This window comes from Colobus angolensis, unplaced genomic scaffold (genome assembly GCF_000951035.1).
Source record: "Colobus angolensis palliatus isolate OR3802 unplaced genomic scaffold, Cang.pa_1.0 Scaffold232, whole genome shotgun sequence".
NCBI classification, from domain to species: domain Eukaryota; kingdom Metazoa; phylum Chordata; class Mammalia; order Primates; family Cercopithecidae; genus Colobus; species Colobus angolensis.
Window position 1 is genome coordinate 2,800,585 of NW_012115511.1, and position 21,574 is coordinate 2,822,158.

Here is a 21,574-nt window from a genome sequence, read left to right on the forward strand (position 1 = left end):
GAAGGAAGGAAGGAAGGAAGGAAGGAAGGAAGGAAGGAAGGAAGGAAGGAAGGAAGGAAAAGGAGAAAGGAGAGGAAAAGAAAAACAAAAGAAAGAAAAGCTTTATGACAGGAAAGGTTTGAAATTTTACATTCTTCTTTTTCTTTATTTTTCTTGAGACAAGGTCTCACTCTGTCACCCAGGCTGGAGTGCAGGGGTGCAAATAAGGCTCAGTGTAACCTTGACCTCCTGGACTCCAGCAATCCTCCCATCTCAGCCTCCCAAAGTGCTAGGATTACAGGTGTGAGTCATCATTCCTGGCTGCAAACAAAAACTTAATAATAGGAAGCCATCTGAGATTGCAGGCTTCCTACCAGTTTTAGCAGTTGTTTCTTTGAGGTATTCCAGGTATATAAATCATATAACCCATGTCAGAATCATCTATATTTTTTCAAATGTATCTTTATCACTGTGGTATGTTATATTATGTGGCAATTCCTAAACAATGTTAAAATGATAATGCCAGTACACAATATTGGGTAACTTCATTTTCTGATTTTAATGGGAGCACATTCATTGGTCAGCCCTGGGAGGAATTATGCCTTTGGGTTTGAAAAACACATAACAGAAATATACTCACATATATACATACAAATTCACACATATTTCCTGTTAATGAAGCATTCGTTTATTCTTCTCTACTATGGATTTTAATTTTTGTGCCTTTTACATTCTAAGAGTGCTTTAGTTTTATCAGTTTTGGTTTTTCAGAACTTCTGTAACCACCATCATCTACATTTTCTCCAGGGCTACTAATGTGAATTATATCAACAGATTTCCTAATACATATTCATCATTATATTCAAAGGAAGAAAACCATCCGAGCCTAATAAAAGTACCATTATTTCAGTGTAATGCTGTATTTTCTATTTGTTAAGTTAGATGTTGTACATCAGTATTCGTATGTAAGACTGACACACAGCAACAGTTTTCACAAGTGGGGTCCAAGGACCACTGAGCATCCCCTAGACACTTCAAGGTCTGGCAGGTCAAAGTTATTACTAAGCCATTATTTGCCTTTTCCCATGTGTTGATTTGCACTAATGGTACAAAAACAGTGGTAAAAACACCAGCACCTTAAAATGATTCAACTCAGTGGCAACAAACTATATTAACAGGATGTACTCTTCATTATCATGCAAATTTCAGGGTGGGGAGAAAAGCCAGTTTCAAATAAGAACATACTTGTTAGGTGAGGCGCAGTGGCTCATGCCTGTAATTCCAGCACTTGGGAGGCCAAGGTGGGCAGATCACCTGAAGTCATGAGTTCGACACCAACCTGGCCAACATGGCAAAACCCTGTCTCTACTAAAAATACAAAAATTAGCCGGGTGTGGTGGCGCACCTGTAGTTCCAGCTACTCAGGAGGCTGAGGCACAAGAATTGCTTGAACCCGGGAGGCAGAAGTTGCAGTGCGCTGAGATTATAGCCTGGGTGACAGAACGAGACTCTGTCTCAAAAAAAGAATGTACTTTTTGAAGCAGTACAAATTGTTAATGGCATTTAATTCTGACACTTGAGTATGTATCTTTTTAATATTCTCTGCAATGAAATGGGAAATACTTATAAGCGCTTCTACTGTACAATAAAATATGATAGTTATCTTGAGAAGATGTGCCTGTGCAATGATTTGACTTGCAAGCTGAGGTAGCTGCTTTTTTCATGGACCTCTATTTTTACCGGCAAAGACGACTAACACACTGCAGTCATTCATACTTGAGTATTTTCCAGACATTTTCTCAAATAGGAACATAGTCAGCTTGTCACTTGAAGGAAAACAACAGTATTTATTGTCAATTACACAACTTGAACTTTCTAGAGAAATTAGATTAGAAAACTTATATCCTCCACCATCAGCTTAACAGCTTCACAATACTGAAAAGCTTTTCTGATGAGATCAGTAGTGGTACAAATTATATAATATAAAATGTTACATGTGGAAGATCTGTTCAATTCAGTGAAGCAGCATTTTTCAAATGACCAATGCATAATGTCACAAAATCATCACAGATAAAAGATCCATTCAAAGTGCAAGACAGAACAATGGATTTCAATATAGTATAGTATAAAATATTCCTTCATATGATTTCAGATTACACATTACAACCTGTAAAAAACTACCAATCATCTAATTTTTGTGGTTTCTAAGAACATGCACCGTTATCCAAAAAGGCTATTGAAAACAGCACATGACAGATATGAGGATCCAAGTGTCATGTCTATTAAACCAGACACATCTGCCACTCATTCCAACTTTTATTTTAGAAACTATAGACTTTATAGACTTTAAAACATGTTAAAATATTGTGTTAAAATGAATTCATAAATATCTTTAATTTCTAATATGGTAAATCTCAGCAGATACAAAAACTCCTGGGATCTTTAATAATTTGAGCGTAAGGAAGTTCTGAGACCAAAAAGTTTGAGAAGCACAGCTCTACAGAATATTTTATGGCATTGGTTTATGAAGGCATACATACTTCATTTTTTTCAATATGGGAAGTTTCCTTCTTTACCTATCATCTGGTACAACCAAAATCTATTCCTTTAAAGTTTAAAAAATGTCACCTGTGTGAGCCACCTAGGACCGAGGCTTTGTGTGTACTGCATGAGGTGGCAGAGTCAGAGAAAAGATTCATTTAATTCTAATCCACTTTCAATGTCTTCCCTGATTATAATCGTTTTTATCTCATAAGCAATGTACATTGTATGATATAAAGGCTCTTCAGCTGACTGGTATAAGGCTTAATGTGATCCTCATGTTTAAAAAAATTATATATATATACACACACATACATATATATATATGTGTATATATATGGTTACACAAAGATTTCTGCCTTCGTTCATCCCATTTTGTCCCAATGTTTGTTTTCCATTCTCTTCCTCCATCACTTTTTGTTTTGTTTTTTGAGACACAGTCTCACTCTGTTGCCCAGGCTGGAGTGCAGTGGCACGATCTTGGCTCAATGCAACCTCCGCCTTCCAGGTTCAAGCGATTCTCCTGCCTCAACCTCCCCAGAAGCTGGGATTACAGGTGCTAGCTACCACGCCCCGCTAATTTTGTATTTTTGTAGAGATGGGGTTTCACCATGTTGGCTGGGCTGGTCTCAAACCTCTGACCTCAAGTGACCCACCCACCTCAGCCTCCCAAAGTGCTGGGATTACAGGTGTGAGTCATCGTGCCCTCCATCACTTTTTTTTTTTTTTTTTTTGACTTGCAAACTGAGACTAGACTCGGCAGAGACGGAGTCTTACTCTGTCGCCCAGGCTGGAGTGCAGTGGCACAATCTCCACTCACTGCAACCTCCACCTCCCAAGTTCAAGCAGTTCTCCCGCCTCAGCCTCCCAAGTACCTGGGATTACAGGTGTGTGCCACCACTCAGCTAATTGTTTTGTTTATTTACTTATTTATTTTTGAGACAGAGTCTCGCTCTGTCGCCCAGGCTGGAGTGCACTGGTGCCATCTCGGCTCACTGCAAGCTCCACCTCCTGGGTTCACACCATTCTCCTGCCTCAGCCTCCTGAGTAGCTGGGACTACAGGTACTCACCACCATGCCCGGTTTTTTGTTTTTTGTTTTTTTTAATTTTGGTAGAGATGGGGTTTCACCGTGTTAGCCAGGATAGTCTCGGTCTCCTGACCTCGTGACCTGTCCGCCTCGGCTGCCCAAAGTGCTGGGATTACAGGCATGAGCCACCGTGCCTGGCCTCCCTCCATCACTTTTTAATCTATGCTACTTCTATTATAAAATATTTGTAATCTGCCTAAAATACTTTCTGGAACAAAGCAAATTATAAATAAAATAACTCAATCACCATGGTGCAAAGCCATTTAAAGTGAATCCTGATTAGTGTTATCACTCTTGATCAGTTTTACATGTATTTGTACAATACTGACACCAGGTCTCACCATTCCTGAGCCTACAGATTAGAGAAACAACCTAGCATTACTGCAAATAAGGTGAGGGAAGAAATATGTACTGAAAACTTATTTACATTTAATTCTTACAACCTTAAGCATGTTATTAGTCCTCTTTTACTTTTGAAGAAATAAACTTCGAGTATATGGGATTTACCCTAAACCATAAGAGCAGGAAGTAGCTGAGCTGGCATTAGAACCCAAGTCTGTAAGATTCTAAAGGCCACACACTTTTCAGTATACTCCGTTGCCTCATTATACTCAGATTTATCAGAAACTTCATTTCCTCGTGTTTAAAAAGAAATTAATGCTATGAAATCAAAATTGAAGCATGTTTTTATTTTTTGTTTTATTTCTGATTTTTGAGACAAGGTCTTGCTCTGTTGCCCAGATTAAAGGGCAGTGGTGCAATCACAGTTCACTGTAGCCTCGACCTCCCTGGGTTCAGGTGATCCTTGTACCGCAGCCTCCCAATAGCTTGGGCTATAGGTGTGTGCTACGACACCCAGCTGATTTTTCTATTTTTTGTAGAGACAGGGTTTGGTCATGTTGCCCAGGCTAGTCTCAAACTCCTGGGCTCTAGTAATCCACCTACCTTGGCCTTCCAAAGTGCTGAGATTACAGATGTGAGCCACTGTGCCCAGTGAATCTCTTTATAAAACTATAAATATCTTAACAAAACAAAAACATGCTGAAATATATAAACTAGAAAATAAAAATTTCTCCTCCCTACTCTTCTTGAAAGTCCATGTTCATTCAGATCAACAATTTGAGTCTTTCGTTTTACCTAAATGACATCAATCTCAATATAGCCTTCTGTAACTATTCATGCTGCTTTTCCATTTATCTCCAAATCAACTATTCCCTTTTTTTCTTTTCTTTTTTTTTTTTTTTTTTTTTTGAGACATAGTCTCACTCTGTCACCCAGGCTGGAGTGCAGTGGCACAATCTCGGCTCACTGCAACCTCTGCCTCCCGATTTCAAGCTACCAGAGGCAGGATGCTCCTGCCTCAGTCTCCCAGGTAGCTGGGATCACAGGCGTACACCACTGAGCCCAGCTAATTTTTGTATTTTTAGTAGAGACAGGGATTCACCATGTTGGCAAGGCTGGTCCTGAACTCGACCTCAAGTGATCCAACCGCCTTGGCCTCCCAAAATGTTGGGATTATAGGCATGAGCCACCATGCCTGACCAACTATTTCCTTTTTAGTAACTGTACAGCATGCTATAAAATGGATAAACCAAGCTTTCCCCCGCATATGGTTCACTGAAAACATATTCCTAAAAAAACCAAATACACTCATGCCTCAGAGTCTTTATTACTTTGCCATTTCTTCATTCAGATCTCTGCTCAAATGTCACTTTATGGGAGATACCTTTCTTGACCCTCTATATCGTCTTACCTCCCATCATTTTCTGCAAGTTAACTTTTTGATAAAAAGCTGGATACTATTTGTTAATACCTCCCTTAGAATTCTTGGATTAATATCTCATAAAATTTTTTTTTTTTTTTTTTGAGAGAGTCTCTCTTTCACCCAGGCTGGAGCTCAGTGGAGCAATCTCAGTTCACTGCAACCTCTGCCTTCTGGGTTCAAGCAATTATCATGCTTCAGCCTCCTGAGGAGCTGGGACTACAGGCGCGTACCACCACGCCCAGTTAGTTTTTGTAATTTTAGTAGAGATAGGGTTTTGCCATGCTGGCCAGGCTGGTGTCGAACTCCTGACCTCAAGTGATCCACCCACCTCAGCCTCCCAAAGTGTTGGGATTACAAGCATGAGCCACCAAGCCCAGCCTAATTTTTATATTTTTAGTAGATATGGGGCAGGGGGGTTCACCATGTTGGCCAAGCTTGATTTTGGGCTCCTGGCCTCAAGAGACCCTCCCACCTCAGCCTCCCAAAGTGCTGGGATTACAGGCGTGAGCCACTGTGCCCGGCCTAATATCTTATAAAAACTTTCATGCTGTCTTTGTCAAGTACTGATATGTGTGTCATATTGATTTTATAAAAGAAAAGATTCCAGGTAGTTTTATTTCCTATGTAGTTTATTTATTTACTTTTTGAGACCAGTTCTCACTCTGTCACCCAGGCTGGAGTAGAGTGGTGCTATCTTGGCTCACTGCAACCTCTGCCTCCCAGGTTCGAGCAATTCTCGTGCCTCAGCCTCCCAAGGAGCTGGGATTAGAGGTGTGCGCTACCACACCCGGCTAATTTTTGTTTTTAGTAAAGACAGAGTTTTGCCATATTGCCCAGTCTGGTCTTGAACTCCTGGGCTCAAGTGATCCACCTGTTTCAGCCTCCCAAAGTTCTGTGATTACAGGCATGAGCCACCGCACCCAGCCTGTAGTTTGGAGTAATGGTTAAAAGTTTAGATCCTAAGGTAACACCTAGCAGTGTTTAAATCTCAGTTTTGCCACTTGCTAGTTATATGACCCTGGACAAATTCTTCACCTCTCTATGGTTCAGTTTTCTCAACTATAAAGAGAAGACATAGGGTTGTTATGAAGCTTAACTGAGAAACTTCAAGTGAAACTCTTAGAATAATGCTGATATTGTATATAAACTAAATAGATGTTAACTATGTTTAATAGAAGCCCTAGTTTCCAATACAATCAGGACCAAGAGAGTTGGCTGGTTAAGTTTAAAAAAAAAAAGGGGGGGGGGGTTAGAATGACTCGTTTAAAAAAAGGTTAGAAGGAATCGTTAAAAAAAAAAAAAAGATACACAGATACATAATTTAAACATTTTATTTTAACTGAAAGTTTATAAATGTACATTTGTTTTCCCATCTTCTGACAAAGGCCAAGGCTTTCTCTTTGAACAGAGGATTCCCCGAATGGAATTCTGTATTAGCTCTCTTGAACAAACCACACGCATAACACATCATCACAGATTTTTAGTTTTGATTTCTTTAAATAAATCTAGAAATTAAAAACACTTTCAAAGCAATCTAATGCCACATCTTAGATTTTTATGACTTTTCTAACTTACACAATTACTTGTCCACCCCTAATTAGACAGCAATGTCTTCAAGTTTCTGTAAAGCACTGTATCTATGCTTAATTAAACTATGTAATTATAATAATAAAAAGTTAGCATAAAAATTGAAAACTAACAACCACCTCCTGTTCAGCATACTCTTCAACTGGTGGGATAAATACATAGTCTTACTAGAAAATGATAGCCTACTAGCTACAAGCATTCAGCTTGCCATGTTATCAAGTCAGTTTTTCTTTACAGAGGGAATGAAGAGCATCAATTAATCTAATAAGACTCTTCAAGAGAAGACTGAGTAAGAAAGCTTCTACTGCACTATTCTTATGTTCTGGAATAGTTTAAAGAACATTACAAGTATTGGTTTCTGAAAGATGTGCAATAATTTATCAAAGAAAATACTGGGGCTGGTTTTTTGTTTTGGAGATAAGGTCTCATTCTGTCAACCAGGCTGGAATGCAGTGGTGCCATCAGCTCACGGCAGTCTCGACTTCCTGGGCTCAAGTAATCCTCTCGCCTCAGCTTCACGAGTAGTACAGACCACATGCTCACAACCCAATGACTAGCTAATTTGTTGTTGTTTTTATTTATTTGTTTTAATTTGTAGAGACAAATTCTCACTGTGTTGCTCAAGCTGGTCTAAAACTCCTGGGCTCAAGTGATCCTGGCTCGAGTGATCCTGCCTTGGCCTCCCAAAATGCGGGGATTATAGGCATGAGCCACCATACTCAGTCATTTAATTTCTTTATACTCTCTTTTCATATGAAGTCAAACTAGATTAATTTATATTGTATATATGTGTGAATAAACCCAAGACCAGATCACAGATTTCTTCATAAATTCTACATTGTATGTATTACAATTCATTTTTATTTCCTTGGTTTATTTAGCTGCTTTTGTCTAATTTTTCTGTAGAATGCTTAATTAATTTGTTTTCCTTTTCTTATTTAGTAGTATATTTAAGGTTGTGATTTTCTCCTAAGCACAGGGTGAGCCCATGGATTTTTATACTTATCACTCTTTGTGAACCTAGATGTTCTAAAGCAAGCTTGTCCAACTTGTAGCCCATGGGCTGCATGCAACCCAGGATGGCTTTGAATGCAGCCCAACACAAATTCATACTTTCTTAAAATATTATGAGATTTTTTTTTTTGCATTTTTTTTTTTGTTTTTAGTCTATCAATCAGCTATCATCAGTGTTACTGTATTTTATGAATGGTCCAAGACAACTATTCTTCTTCCAATGTGGTCCAGGGAAACCAAAAGACTGGACACCCCTGTCTTAAAGTTTGATTTTTCTGTAATCCAAGATTTTTTAGCATATGTAAATTTTTCAGATAGTTAAGAGACTTTGTTGTTTCCATTTTTATATTGTTTTCTAGTTTTATTCTATTTTAGAGAATTTAGCCTGTAGTATTTCAATGTTTTGGAGTTTCTTCCTCTACTAATATATAACTAACTTTTATAAATGCTCAATTAGCATTGAAAGGTATATTTCTTTTTTCCAAGAGTATCAGTTCTTCTTAACCCTTTTTACTTGTCTGTCGCACAATTAAAAAGGTAAGACACATTTTGGGAGGCTGAGACAGGATGATCGCTTGAGCCCAAGAGTTGGAGACCAGCCTGGGCAACATAGAGAAATCCGGTCTCTAAAAAAAAAAAAAAAAAAAAAAATCACGCAGGATGGTGGTGCATGCCTGTGGTCCCAGCTACTTAGGAGGCTAAGGCAGGAGGTCAAGGCTGCAGTGAGCCATGACTGCCCCAATGCACTCCAGCCTAGGCAACAAAGTGAGATCCTGTCTCAAAAAAAAAAAAAAAAAGTAACATAAAAGTTTTCTATGTTTCAGGTGAACTCCTTCCTTTCCCTTCTCCTTTTTTGTAATTTTATTAAAAGTTCTGTGCATGGATACCCTCAGTGAAGTCTGGACATAATTAGTTCTATGCTTCCATTTAAAGGTGAGGCAACTCGCTGCTCTGGAGTTGAAGCACTACTAGTTTCTGGCTTTGGGTACTTCTGATTACAGCCAAGTTATCCCCAGAGAAGAAGCAGGCTCTAACTAGGGAACTAATCTTTCCCTGCTGTACCCTATAGTAAAAACCTTGCCTAACCATCAAAAAGGGCAATAGTAAGATTTTTAGTTTGATTCAATTTGTCTGTTTATGATATGATGCTGAGGTCCAGAGCATGCTGAGGTCCTTCTCTGGTTACTATTTGTTCCTTTATGTTCATTTTGTTCAGTCGGGAAAGTAAAATTCTGTAAATCTGTGGCCCCTACCAATATCTTTCCTAAAAAACTTCATATGTATTTTGAAAGTTTCATGGAAATTTTATAAGTTGCACGTTTACATTATTACATATGAAACTGAAGACAATTTTGCTCTTCTTACCCAGGCTAGAGTGCTGTGGCACAATCTCGGCTCACTGCAACCTTTGCCTCCTGGGTTCAAATGATTCTCCTGCCTCAGCCTCCCAAGTAGTTGGGATTACAGGCATGGGCTACCACGCCCTGCTAATTTTGTATTTTCAGTAGAGAGGGGGTTTCTCCATGTTGGTCAGGCTGGTCTTGAACTCCCAACCTCAGGTGATCCACCCACCTAGGCCTCCCAAAGTGCTGGGATTACAGGCGTGAGACACCGCACCCGAACAAAGCCCATTTTTAAAATTAAAAGTATTTTAAAATATAAGATGGGCTGGATGATGTGGCTCACGCCTGTAATCCCAGCACTTTGGGAGAACAAGGTGGGGGAAATTACCTGAGGTTGGAAGTTCAAGACCAGCCTGGCCAACATGGTGAAACCCCATCTCTACTAAAAATACAAAAATTAGCTGGGTGTGGTGGTGGGCACCCGTAATCTGAGCTACTCGGGAGGCTGAGGCAGGAAAATTGCTTGAACCCAGAAGGCACAGTTGCAGTGAGTTGAGATTGTGCCACTGCACTCCAGCCTAGGTGACAGAGACTCCATCTCAAAAAAATAAAACAATAAAATAAAATAAAAGATAAAAAGAAAAGCGACAAAAATGTATGAGTAATTGCTTATGAACTAGGTCCTATGATAGGCTCCAAATAATGAAGGCCTATGCTGGGGGTATATGCATGTATTTTAGTGTATATACACACATATATAGACACATGTAAATATACATGAAAACATATGTATATTTACAATGGAGTATTTTCTAACAATACCCCAAAACATTAATTTTTCATTTCTGTCATAATTTAAAAATATGTATCTACCATTCATTCTCTCCTACATTTACTCTTCCTTGACAGTCTTGTCTTTTGGGCCTCAAGTCCTTTGATTTAAAAAAACGCACACATGCACGCACACATGTATCCATACACACACACCCACCAAGGGGCTTTGATATCCTTAATTTCACTGCAACAAGTATCAAAGTGCCTACATTTCAGTTTGTCCTCCATTTAGCAGTCATAAGCCCTCCAGAGAACTAACAAGAGAAAAGACACGCTTGACAGAGTTTAAATTTCCTGAGGAGTATGACACTCTCCCAACTCCCACCAATATTATAATCAGCAGCTTACCTTATTAATTCTAGTTGTGCAAGTTCCTGATTTGCTTGAAATATAGGTTTTTTAGTGAAGAGTTCGCCAAGGATACAGCTAATGGAAAAAATACCCGTCATTACCAAATGATCTATTTTAATTCACTACCAAAAGTTTCAAGTAAAATAAACCAGTAAATAAGGCTATCTTACCCACAGCTCCATACATCAATGGCTGGTGTGTATCGTTCTTCTCCCAGCAGCAGTTCAGGTGGACGGTACCATAAAGTAATTACCTTGTTAGTATACGGCCGACTAAAAAACACAGAGAACAGTCTTTAGAGTTAGTATTTGTTGGAATAAGAGAGATTTTCTGAGGAAATATTATTTTGTTTATTAAAGCAATCCTATAATCCCAACTAAAAACACTTTTTTTTTTTTTTTTTGAGACGGAGTCTCGCTCCGTCACCCAGGCTGGAGTGCACTGGCGCGATCTCGGCTCACTGCAAGCTCTGCGTCCTGGGTTCACGCCGTTCTCCTGCCTCAGCCTCCCGAGTAGCTGGAACTACAGGCGCCCGCCACTACGCCCGGCTAATTTTTTGTATTTTTAGTAGAGACGGGATTTCACCGTGTTAGCCAGGATAGTCTTGATCTCCTGACCTCGTGATCCGTCTGCCTCGGCCTCCCAAAGTGCTGGGATTACAGGCGTGAGACACCGTTGCCTGGCTACTAAAAACACTTTCATCTGCCTACTAAAAAATACAGACATCCAAAGGCATCTAATATATAATCATAAAATATATGTGAAGGCAACCTGTTTAGCTAAAAATTCCCTTAATATATGAAGATAAAAATAAAAAGTAGTTGACTGGTAGGCTGGGTGCGGTGGCTCACACCTGTAATCCCAGCAATTTGGGAGGTCGAGGCGGGCGGATCACCAGGTCAGGAGATGGAGACCATCCTGGCTAACATGGTGAAACCCCATCTCTACTAAAAAAAAATTAGCTGGGTGTGGTGACGGGTGCCTGTAGTCCCAGCTATTCGGGAGGCTGAGGCAGAAGAATGACGTGAACCCAGGAAGTGGAGCCTACAGTGAGCCGAGAATGCCACTGCACTCCAGCCTGGACGACAGAGTGAGACTCCATCTCAAAAAAAAGTAGTTGACTGGTATTAACTGCAATTTGGTCAAAGCAAAGCTTTAGTATCAACTCAATTGTTGAGTACTGTTTTTCCTTTCCATAAAAACCTTTAATGGTGATTAACTGATTTAAAGAGAGTTGACTGGTTCTGATCAAATCTTGCAAATTACTAATGGATGACAACATATAATTCAAATAGAGACCACCTAACAAGAGTTTTCAAATGATCATATTTTTGGCAATTTTTCACTGATTCACATACCCACTGGTGTATGTGAATAGAAAAAAGCACAGAAATGCAGACTATAGTACTTGAGGTCTACTCTGCAAAGTAGCAATACATATGGCAATTAATCAAATAGTTGCTTTATTACCTTCCAAAAAGAGGACATAAATATACTGCTACCTCTTTATTTGCCACAGAAAAGATTATTTAGTCAAGTTATAATAGGGTCAGGTTTGACTATCACAGCACAAATTATCTGGCAATGTAAAGTGTTCAGAGAATGTAATGCTCAGAAATGTAAACGCTCAGAGAATGGTCACATTCTAGCTGATTGACACGCTTCAAGAGAATCCTAAGTAGTCAGAGGAGGTTCTTTGGCTGATCTGTAGTTACTTACTTCAGGAAGATCACATATGTATTCAGATCAATTATGAACATCTCTTTATATCCAGATGTTTTCCAAGTCACAAGGACTCAAAAGCCACAGCAAATTCCCCAGAAAGGCTGTATTCCAAGCCCATTTATCTAAGCTTGGCTTGGTCCTGGACCAGTCTTGTTAAGGAAATGGAGAATTCAATTTAGAAAGCAATTCCCTCTTGCTACCTATAGATTTGCAGTTCCAGGCTGCCCCCATCCAGCCAAATTTCTCCAAATAATTTAAGCACTAGTATTATAAGACTATCAATCTGGGCATTCTACGATGAACACAGATGAGACTATATTTAACAGTGCTCCAAAGCCAGCAAAAACATTTGACTTTGGTAAAAACTGCAAAAAGAGGATAGTATAAGATGAATATTTTTAATAGTAAATTAAGATTAGGTTTTTCTAACATTAATGTACTTTTCTCAGTGATTTTTGCTTGTTTATTGGAATCACTTATCTTCACATAATGAGCAAGTCTTTTAAATTTTAGCTACTCTAGTTCAGCTGAACTTAGTAATTCTTTAAAACTATGCTCACCTCTTTATGCTTTACCTCCTTTTTTTTTTTTTTTAGACAGAGTCTCACTCTTGTCGCCCAGGCTGGAGTTCAAGCGATTCTCCTGTCTCAGCCTCCTGAGTAGCTGGGATTACAGGCACCCACCACCACGCCTGGCTAATTTTTGTCCTTTTAGTAGAGATGGGGTTTCACCATGTTGGCCAGGCTGGTCTCCTGACCTCAGGTGATCTGCCCACCTTGGCCTCCCAAAGTGCTGGGATTACAGGTGTGACTCACTGAGCCTAGCTGCTTTACCCCCTTTGAATAAAATCCTTTCCCTATTTTTCTCATTCAAATGCTATACTTCCTTTACAACACAGTAAAATATGCAAATTCGTAAAGTCTAATCTCTATTAAAAATATATTTATCTTCACATTCTTAAATTTACATCATACTTACCTGTCTTGAACTCCCTATTTTTATTTTCCTAGAAAGTTAAAAAGCCTTGTAACATTCTTTATTATGAACCCCACACACAAAGCCCAGAACAATGCTGGGCACAGGTCAGGCACCTTAATGTATATGGCCCTCTAACTTTAGATGGCACATGATTAACTGGGTGGAAGAACAAAATTTGTAAAAATTATGACAACTAACTTCTCAAACACGTTAAGGATCTATGAGTATATCAAATCTATACAATGGTGTTATAAAAGTGCAACTGGATAACTAGGCTCAAGGAAATGTTTAAATTTATATAAATCTATCTGCAAATAGTTAATCTTTATTTTATTTTTAAAAATATTTTTAGTGTCTTGTATTTTTAAAAACATCTTAAAAATTAAAAGTTTGTTGAATTGTAGAGAAATTAAACAAATTCAGGTGTCTAAAAAGGAATATCTAAATAAAAGATTATTGTAGATATTGTATATCAAATTCTAGGCAATATGTAGCACCATCTAATGCAATATTTAGCAGTCAATGTAGCAGTTAAAATTAGAATATAATTTATTAATTGTTATAATTTTTTATTAATTCAGACATGAAAATAGTAAATTTTCAAAAATGATTAAACAAAAAATCACATGAAATATATTTCTAACTGTACAGAAAAATATTGAATGTATACTACTTAATGGCCTTTCCAAATGCTTAGTTTCTGTTAGACAAGAAGTAAGAAACAGGCAAAGACTGAGAGAAAACATTCAACTGTAAAATTTAACCTAGGAAGTTGAATTTGAAAACACTAATGTGATTTCAAAAGTATGGAAATTCTTTGATTTATGAAGCAAACAAGCATTCAGACTGATACATACTTTTTATAAAACAAAAAGTACCACACTCTAAAAATTATTTTTACACTCAAGGAAGTGTCAATGGAGTAGAGATCAAAGACCATCTGTTCACTGATAGATTCCAATACTTTGCCTCTAAACAATCCCAAGAAGGCTGGGCGCAGTGGCTCATGCCTATAATCCCAGCACTTTGGGAGGCCAAGTGGGTGGATCATGAGGTCAGGAATTCAAGACCCACCTGGCCAAGATGGTAAAACCCTGTCTCTACTGAAAATACAAAAATTAGCCAGGCATGGCGGCATGCATCTGTAATCCCAGCTAATTGGGAGGCTGAGGCAGAGAACTGCTTAAACCTTGGAAGCAGAGGTTGCAGTGAGCCGAGATTGCACTACTGCACTCCAGCCCAGGTGACAGAACGAGATTCTGTCTCAAAACAAAACAAAACAAAAAACAATCCCAGGAATTCCAGAGATTTAGGGCAGGTAAGATGACATATGGTTATGGCCTTCCCTGCCTTAAGGCCTGATAAGCTGCACTGTATCCACAACAAACCAAGCAGTGCAATAAGGAGTGTGCCCCTCTGCTGGCACGTGTTTCAACCTCCTATTGGTCTAGATATATATAGAAAAACAGAACAAAATCCTAGATCCTTGAAGTATTTGGGGGTTCTGGATAATCCCAGTTAAAATTTACAAAGCAGGGTTGCTGCCTTTTAAAGACCATTCTAAGTGGAAAAAAAAATCATATAAAATACCTAAACTAGCTCTAAAATGCTTCATTTTTCCAACAACATATGATAAAGTCTGTACTTCTTTCCTCCTGCTTGAAGGCAACCCTCCCATGTACTTCTTTTATACTATAATTTACACTGTTTTGAGACAAAGAGTCTTCAGTAAAGTAAATTCATCATACACACAAAATGGCATGTCATCTTTATGACATTCACAACCCACTGCAGAAAAATTTACCAAACCTACAAAAGAAATCTGGAATCTATTTTCTAACACCTACCCAGCTTTTGATGTCAAAAATCCAGGTGTCATTCTTGATTCATCTTTCCCTCAGATTTCCAAACAACTTCCGCCAATTCTACATCCAAAATAGATCCCCAATCCAAATGGGTTAGATATAGGAGGGTCACATTAGGCAATTGGGAGAATCTTCTGAATCTCTAGTGTCTATTTACAACTCTCTAAAGTATTATCTCAGGCCACCCACCTGCTGTTTTACCTCCTGTACTCAACTATGAGCTGGGGACTTGCTACATAGAAAGTAGTACATGGGAGGGTTGCCTCCAAGTCCCTAGTCCAAGTCATTATTCTTTTCACTGGTATGACCACAACAATATCTTAACTGGTTTCCTGGCCTCCATCTCTCATCGCACCGCCCCCCACCCGTTTTTGTTTTTGTTTTTATTTTTTTTTGAGACAGAGTGTCGCTCTGTTGCCCCGAATGGAATGCAGTGGCGCAATCTTGGCTCACTGCAACCTCTGCCTCCTGGATTCAAGCAATTCTCCTGCCTGTGGAGTAGCTTGGATTACAGGCGTGCACCACCATGCCCAGCTACCCTTAACTTCTTTTCAGTTTTTTTATTAAGCATAAAACCAGGTATCACCTACTTGCTTAAAACTGCCCAGTGATTTCCCAGTGCAATCAAATAAAATTTAAACTTTACTTCAGTTGATAAGACTGTACACCGAAGATCTTACCTCCTATTACACTGGGCAACTTTTGGCCTTAAACCTCCCAAGTCTGTTCCCAGGCAGTACTGAGTTTCTTCTCCTTTGTACTTGGAATGTTCTTGGCCCAGGTCTTCATTAAGTTTTCCCTTTCTCATCACTCTGGTCTTAGCTCCAATTTACTTCCTAAAAGAGGTCTATCTTAACTACCCTAATGAAAATTACCCAATCAGCTACTACCACCCCTACTTTGACACTATAGTCATTATTTTATTTGCTTTGTAGCACTTAGCTATTTTAAATTCCTCATCCTACATATGCATTGCCTAACTTATTAATACTTTCATATACCATAACTACATAGCAATAAACACAATCTTGAACTCCTGTTTCCCTCCTTTTGCTATCTTCCAAGAAAAATAACTTTTTTAATTCCTCTATCATCACAGTGCTATAGAGAAACAAAACCAATTTTTTCCCAACTGATGCTGTCATCTTACTAAGATCAACTGTCTTACTTGCCCATTCTTATTATCACAAGCAAATTTAGAAGTCCTCTGAGTACCTACATTATTACCTTTTGCTACAAACTGCATCTCTGTTCTTCTTTACTGTCTCAGCAAACAGCCTCACCATTCGTGGCAGATACTCATAGCTGTCCTCTAAAATTCTGTTATTCCTCCCTTCAATGGCAGTTGTCCATCTCAGCTACATTTCCCATCCTCACTGCAGTTAGGTGTGGCCACATGGCCAAGTGCTCTCCAGTGGAACATAAGCATGTGTGGTAAGTGCCATTTCTAGGCCTGGCTCATTACTCTCCTCCTTCCTCTTTTCTCACTTCTGGCACCAGCCTTGGAAGGCATGTGTAGAAGATGGCAGAACTTCCAATCTGCTTCTCTGAATAGCTATATTGAAGCAGTCACCATTTGAGTTGGTGATATGGTTAAATATTCTTAATTGTGTGCTAAGGTAACCGACAACCACTCAGTATTTGTGTCAAACTCCGGTGGGAAGTATAATTACATACAAAAAGAAAGCTTATGTAGATTCACAAAGGCACTCAAGAGCACAGCAAGTTTACGGAACTACAAATAGTTCAACATTGCTATTATCTGGAGGGCTGGAATGGCAGAAGACAAGAACATAAGGGAGAAAGACCAGACGGCAGAAAAACCAATACAATTCTATTTACAATGGCCTATATGAGAAGGTGACTGGGTACCTTTAACTAAAACAGGAAATAAAGGAAAAGGAGTGGACATTTTTCTGGGGAACGAAATAGATAAAGGTTTAATTTAGGGTACCCAGATCACCTGGGTAGAGATTTCCAATAAACAAAAGGTCTGGAGACCAGAAGAAAGACCAAGGATTGGAATTCAGTTTTGTAAGTATTTGGCAGTAATGTCTTGGATGACACTCCCTGAACAGAAGGAAGGAGGAATTCTTTCCACTTTATATGTTCAAAAATGAAGACTACTCTATCAGAGCTGAAGAGAGAACAATTTAATCTTGATCTTACAGTTAAAAGTCTGTGATCTAAATTAGATCTCCTTTCCTGAAGCTTGTTTAATCTTATTACTTATTGTCATTCATCTGTTATTAGTAGTTTTTATTACCATGGTTCCAATCTTTGTCTAGTGATTCTCAGAAGATTCTTTTATTACCCAGAATCCCCAAAGCTCCCTGCACTCATCCATATCAGGAGGATCCTCCAGATGAGGATCACCTTCTCCCAGATCAGAATCAACCAAGCACTTGCCATGAATGCAGTCAATGTTTTAAGTAACATAAAACACAAAAGAATAAAATACAGTAACACTGCCTTCCTCTCTCATTAATACCTTCAACTTTGGGAAAATTTAGTTTTGCTTTCAATAACAATGTTCTGAAAAGCCACTAGATGGCAATACTGCCTTCAAAAAGGTGTGTGCGTTTTGGGAGGGTGGTATTAGCGAGCTAGCATAATACTTTAAGGCCCTTCTCATTTTTCCCTTCTCTCTCCTTATTGGATCATCATACAGAAACGTAGTATGCTTTCTGGTTATTGTTTAAAAAACTATTTTATTTTGATCACAGTAACATTATTAAAGATACATTTTTCAGGGCTGGGCACAGTGGCTCACACCTGTAATCCCATCACTTTGGGAGGCTGAGGCGGGCAGATCACTTGAGGTCAGGAGTTCGAGGCCAGTCTGCCCAACATGGTGAAACCCCGTCTTTACTAAAAATACAAAAATTAGCCAGGCATGGTGGCAGGTGCCTGTAATCCCAGCTACTCAGGAGGCTGAGGCAGGAGAATCGCTTAAGTCGGGGAGTCGGAGGTTGCAGTGAGCCGAGATCATGCCACTGCACTGCAGTTTGAGTGACACAGTGATACTCTATCTCATAAATAAATAAATAAATAAATAAATAAATAAAGTGTTACATTATAGTTTCTTCTCTAGAAAATGAAGCTAATTTCAATTAATATGGAAAACATTTTTTTCACACAGGACATTCACATGAAGAGAGAAAAATACTCCATCCTTTTGAAAACCACTTGAGGCCGGGCGCGGTGGCTCAAGCCTGTAATCTCAGCACTTTGGGAGGCCGAGACGGGCGGATCACGAGGTCAGGAGATCGAAACCATCCTGGCTAACATGGTGAAACCCCGTCTCTACTAAAAATACAAAAAAAATTAGCCGGGCGAGGTGGCGGGCGTCTGTAGTCCCAGCTACTCGGGAGGCTGAGGCAGGAGAATGGCGTGAACCCGGGAGATGGAGCTTGCAGTGAGCTGAGATCCGGCCACTGCACTCCAGGCTGGGGGCAGAGCGAGACTCTGTCTCAAAAAAAAAAAAAAAAAGAAAACCACTTGAGCAATGACTTGGTAAAATAAAAACTAAGAAGAGGGAAACACTGTAGCTATCAGAAAAACCATACTTAAGAAAAGATACTAAAAGATGAACAGTTAAATGAAGAAATGGGGTAAAAACCTCTATTCTCAAGTTTTAAAGTTCCCAATGCAGAATGGGACAAAGTATAAATACCAATGTTCAAAATGAGAAAATGATTCAAATCGAAAGAAATAATTTTCCCCTCTACTTTTAATCCAGTGGTTCTCTTTCTTTCTTCAATAATAGGCACATGACAGAGCAGATCCACATTGGTCACAGACCCCCCAAGTGCTAGCTGTAACTCCACCCAGCTTTCCTCAAATTCAAAAAAGGAACATCCAAAATCTAATGAGAGCTGTGGTTGATGCTATTACAGTGGTAAGCTGAAATCTGCTCTATTTACAAACAAAAAACCTTACACAAAATTCTTGAGCACTTCAGTTATTCGATCTATATTAACTACTTAGAATATAAAAACACTTCAAAGTGACTTTATATTTGCTTGAGTATTATAATAAGGCCCTACCTGGCTCTCTATTTATAACGAAGCAGAAATATGAATGAAAAATCATTTGTTGTATATTTATCTCAAAAAATATCTAGAACATTTGAGACAACACAATCTGTTAAGGGTAGATTTCTTTTAAAATCAGAATGTTATTAAGGTTCACTAGAGCAATATATGTATTTTAACGGTATTCCATTATATTAAGCCTACTCCAGGATATTCTAAATAAATCATAATTATTCTCTTTAAAAAAAAAGAGAAGTTTTAAAGGAGTTTGTAAACCCCATAATGATAGGATATTTGCTCTGAAAACAAAATGACAGACTGAATTTTCCTCTTACACATTTAACTGAGCAGAAAAATTCAGTATACATTACCCGAAGATGCAAAGTTATGGGACTTTAAAACTCTGGTTCTCTAAACTCAAAATTTCTACATCAATCTCGCAGGGCAACAAGGACCATGGCCCAGTGAACACGCCATACTCCTGGCACTCCATTGGAACCCAAATTATATTTTAAAATGAAAATGAATGGAAAATTGAGCCTGATAATATAAAATTTGGCTTTATAATCAGCTTTTCTGAAACATACCTGTTCCAAATGTGCACAAATATCTGCATATCAAGAATCTATTAGATTAAAATGGTAATTAGCTGTTTTCCATTTCATAGAAAAGGATTTATATAATTAACGACAGACACAAACTTATATTAAGCAAAATCTAACTACAGTGAAATCTCAACCAGCTTAGCAGATGGAATTCTTAATTAACCAGAACTTGCCCAAAATAATAGCCACATTAATTTAGTCATATATATGCTTCTCAGCTGGGCACAGTGGCTCATGCCTGTAATCCCAGCACTTTGGGAGGCCAAGGCAGGCAGATCACTTGTGGTCACTAGTTCGAGACCAGCCTGGCCAACATGGCGAAATCCTGTCTCTACTAAAAAATATAAAAATTAGCTGGGCATGGTGGTGCCCGTCTGTAGTCCCAGCTACTCGGAAGACTGAAGCCGGAGAATCGCTTGAACCCGGGATGCAGAGGTTGCAGTGAGCTGATCACGCCACTGCACTCCAGCCTGGGCGACAGAGCGAGACTCTGTCTGAAATAAAGTAAATACATATGCTTCTTAAACAGCAGAAGAAAAAAAATATATACTTCAAGTGAAGCTTTGGATTAAGTACACGTTCAGATCAATTTTTCCTTTCAACTTCTACCAAGAGGCACTATTATACATGATAGAAAGAATAAAAAATTGGGAATTGAAAACTTAGCTATACACCCTTGGCTCTGCCAACATTTTTTGATCTTTAAAGTCACTCAACCCTTCAAAATAGCCAGGATAGGGAATCAACGTTAAGTGTCCACTAAGAGATGAATGGATAAAGAAAATGCCGCCTGTAATCCCAGCGACCGGGAGGCTGAGACAGGAGAATCACTTGAACCCTGGAGCCGAGATTGCGCCACAGCACTCCAGCCTGGGCGACAGAGACTCCGTCTCAAAAAAACAAAACAAAACAAAACAGAAAAAGGAAAATGTGGCATATATGCACATTGAAATACTATTCAAGTCTTAAAAAAACAAGGAAATGCTGTCATTTATGACAACATGGGTGAACATGAAGCGCAATGTGTTAAGTGGAATAAGGCAGGCACATAAAGACAAATAATTCATCATTTCACTTACATGTGAAATCCAAAAACCCTCAGCTCATAGTGGTAGAGAGTAGAGCTGGGAGTTACCAGATGCTGGGCATAGGGAGTATGGGGGGAAGATGCTGGCCCAAGGATATAAAGGTTCAGTTAGACAAAAGTAAATTCAAGAGATTTATTGTACAACTTGATAACTACACTTAACAATGTATTCTTGAAAATTGTTGGCCGGGCGCAGTGGCTCAAGCCTGTAATCCCAGCACTTTGGGAGGCCGAGACGGGCGGATCACGAGGTCCTAACACAGTGAAACCCCGTCTCTACTAAAAAATACAAAAAACTAGCCGGGCGACGTGGCGGGCGCCTGTAGTCCCAGCTAGCTACTCGGGAGGCTGAGGCAGGAGAACGGCGTAAACCCGGGAGTCGGAGCTTATAGTGAGCTGAGATCCGGCCACTGCACTCCAGCCTGGGCGACAGAGCAAGACTCCGTCTCCAAAAAAAAAAAGAAAAAAGAAAAAGAAAATTGTTGAGAGTAGATTTTTAAGAGTTGGCACACACAAAAAATGTGGGGAAATACATAATAATTAGCTCAATGTAGCCATTTTACAATGTATACATATTTCAAAATTAAAAAGAAAGTAACTCGGCCCTTTCTGGGTCCCAGTTCTCTCAAATGCAAATTGAGGGGTATAGCTTTTGAGCTTTAAAACAGTTTTAAACTTAAAAAAAAGAAAACATTCTGGCCGGGCGCGGTGGCTCAAGCCTGTAATCCCAGCACTTTGGGAGGCCGAGACGGGCGGATCACGAGGTCAGGAAAT

At 39.1% G+C, this 21,574-nt stretch overlaps 1 protein-coding gene across 1 annotated transcript in view; it reads right to left on the minus strand.

Annotated features, from left to right (window-relative positions):
• CDK13 (cyclin-dependent kinase 13) overlaps positions 1-21,574 on the minus strand; it is a 137,921-nt gene that overhangs the window by 25,215 nt on the left and 91,132 nt on the right. The window contains exons 9-10 of the mRNA XM_011944525.1: positions 10,674-10,775; positions 10,501-10,578 (exon numbers count right to left, since the gene is read on the minus strand). Of these exons, the coding sequence (XP_011799915.1) occupies positions 10,501-10,578; positions 10,674-10,775 (180 nt within the window). The remainder of the gene's footprint in view (positions 1-10,500; positions 10,579-10,673; positions 10,776-21,574) is intronic.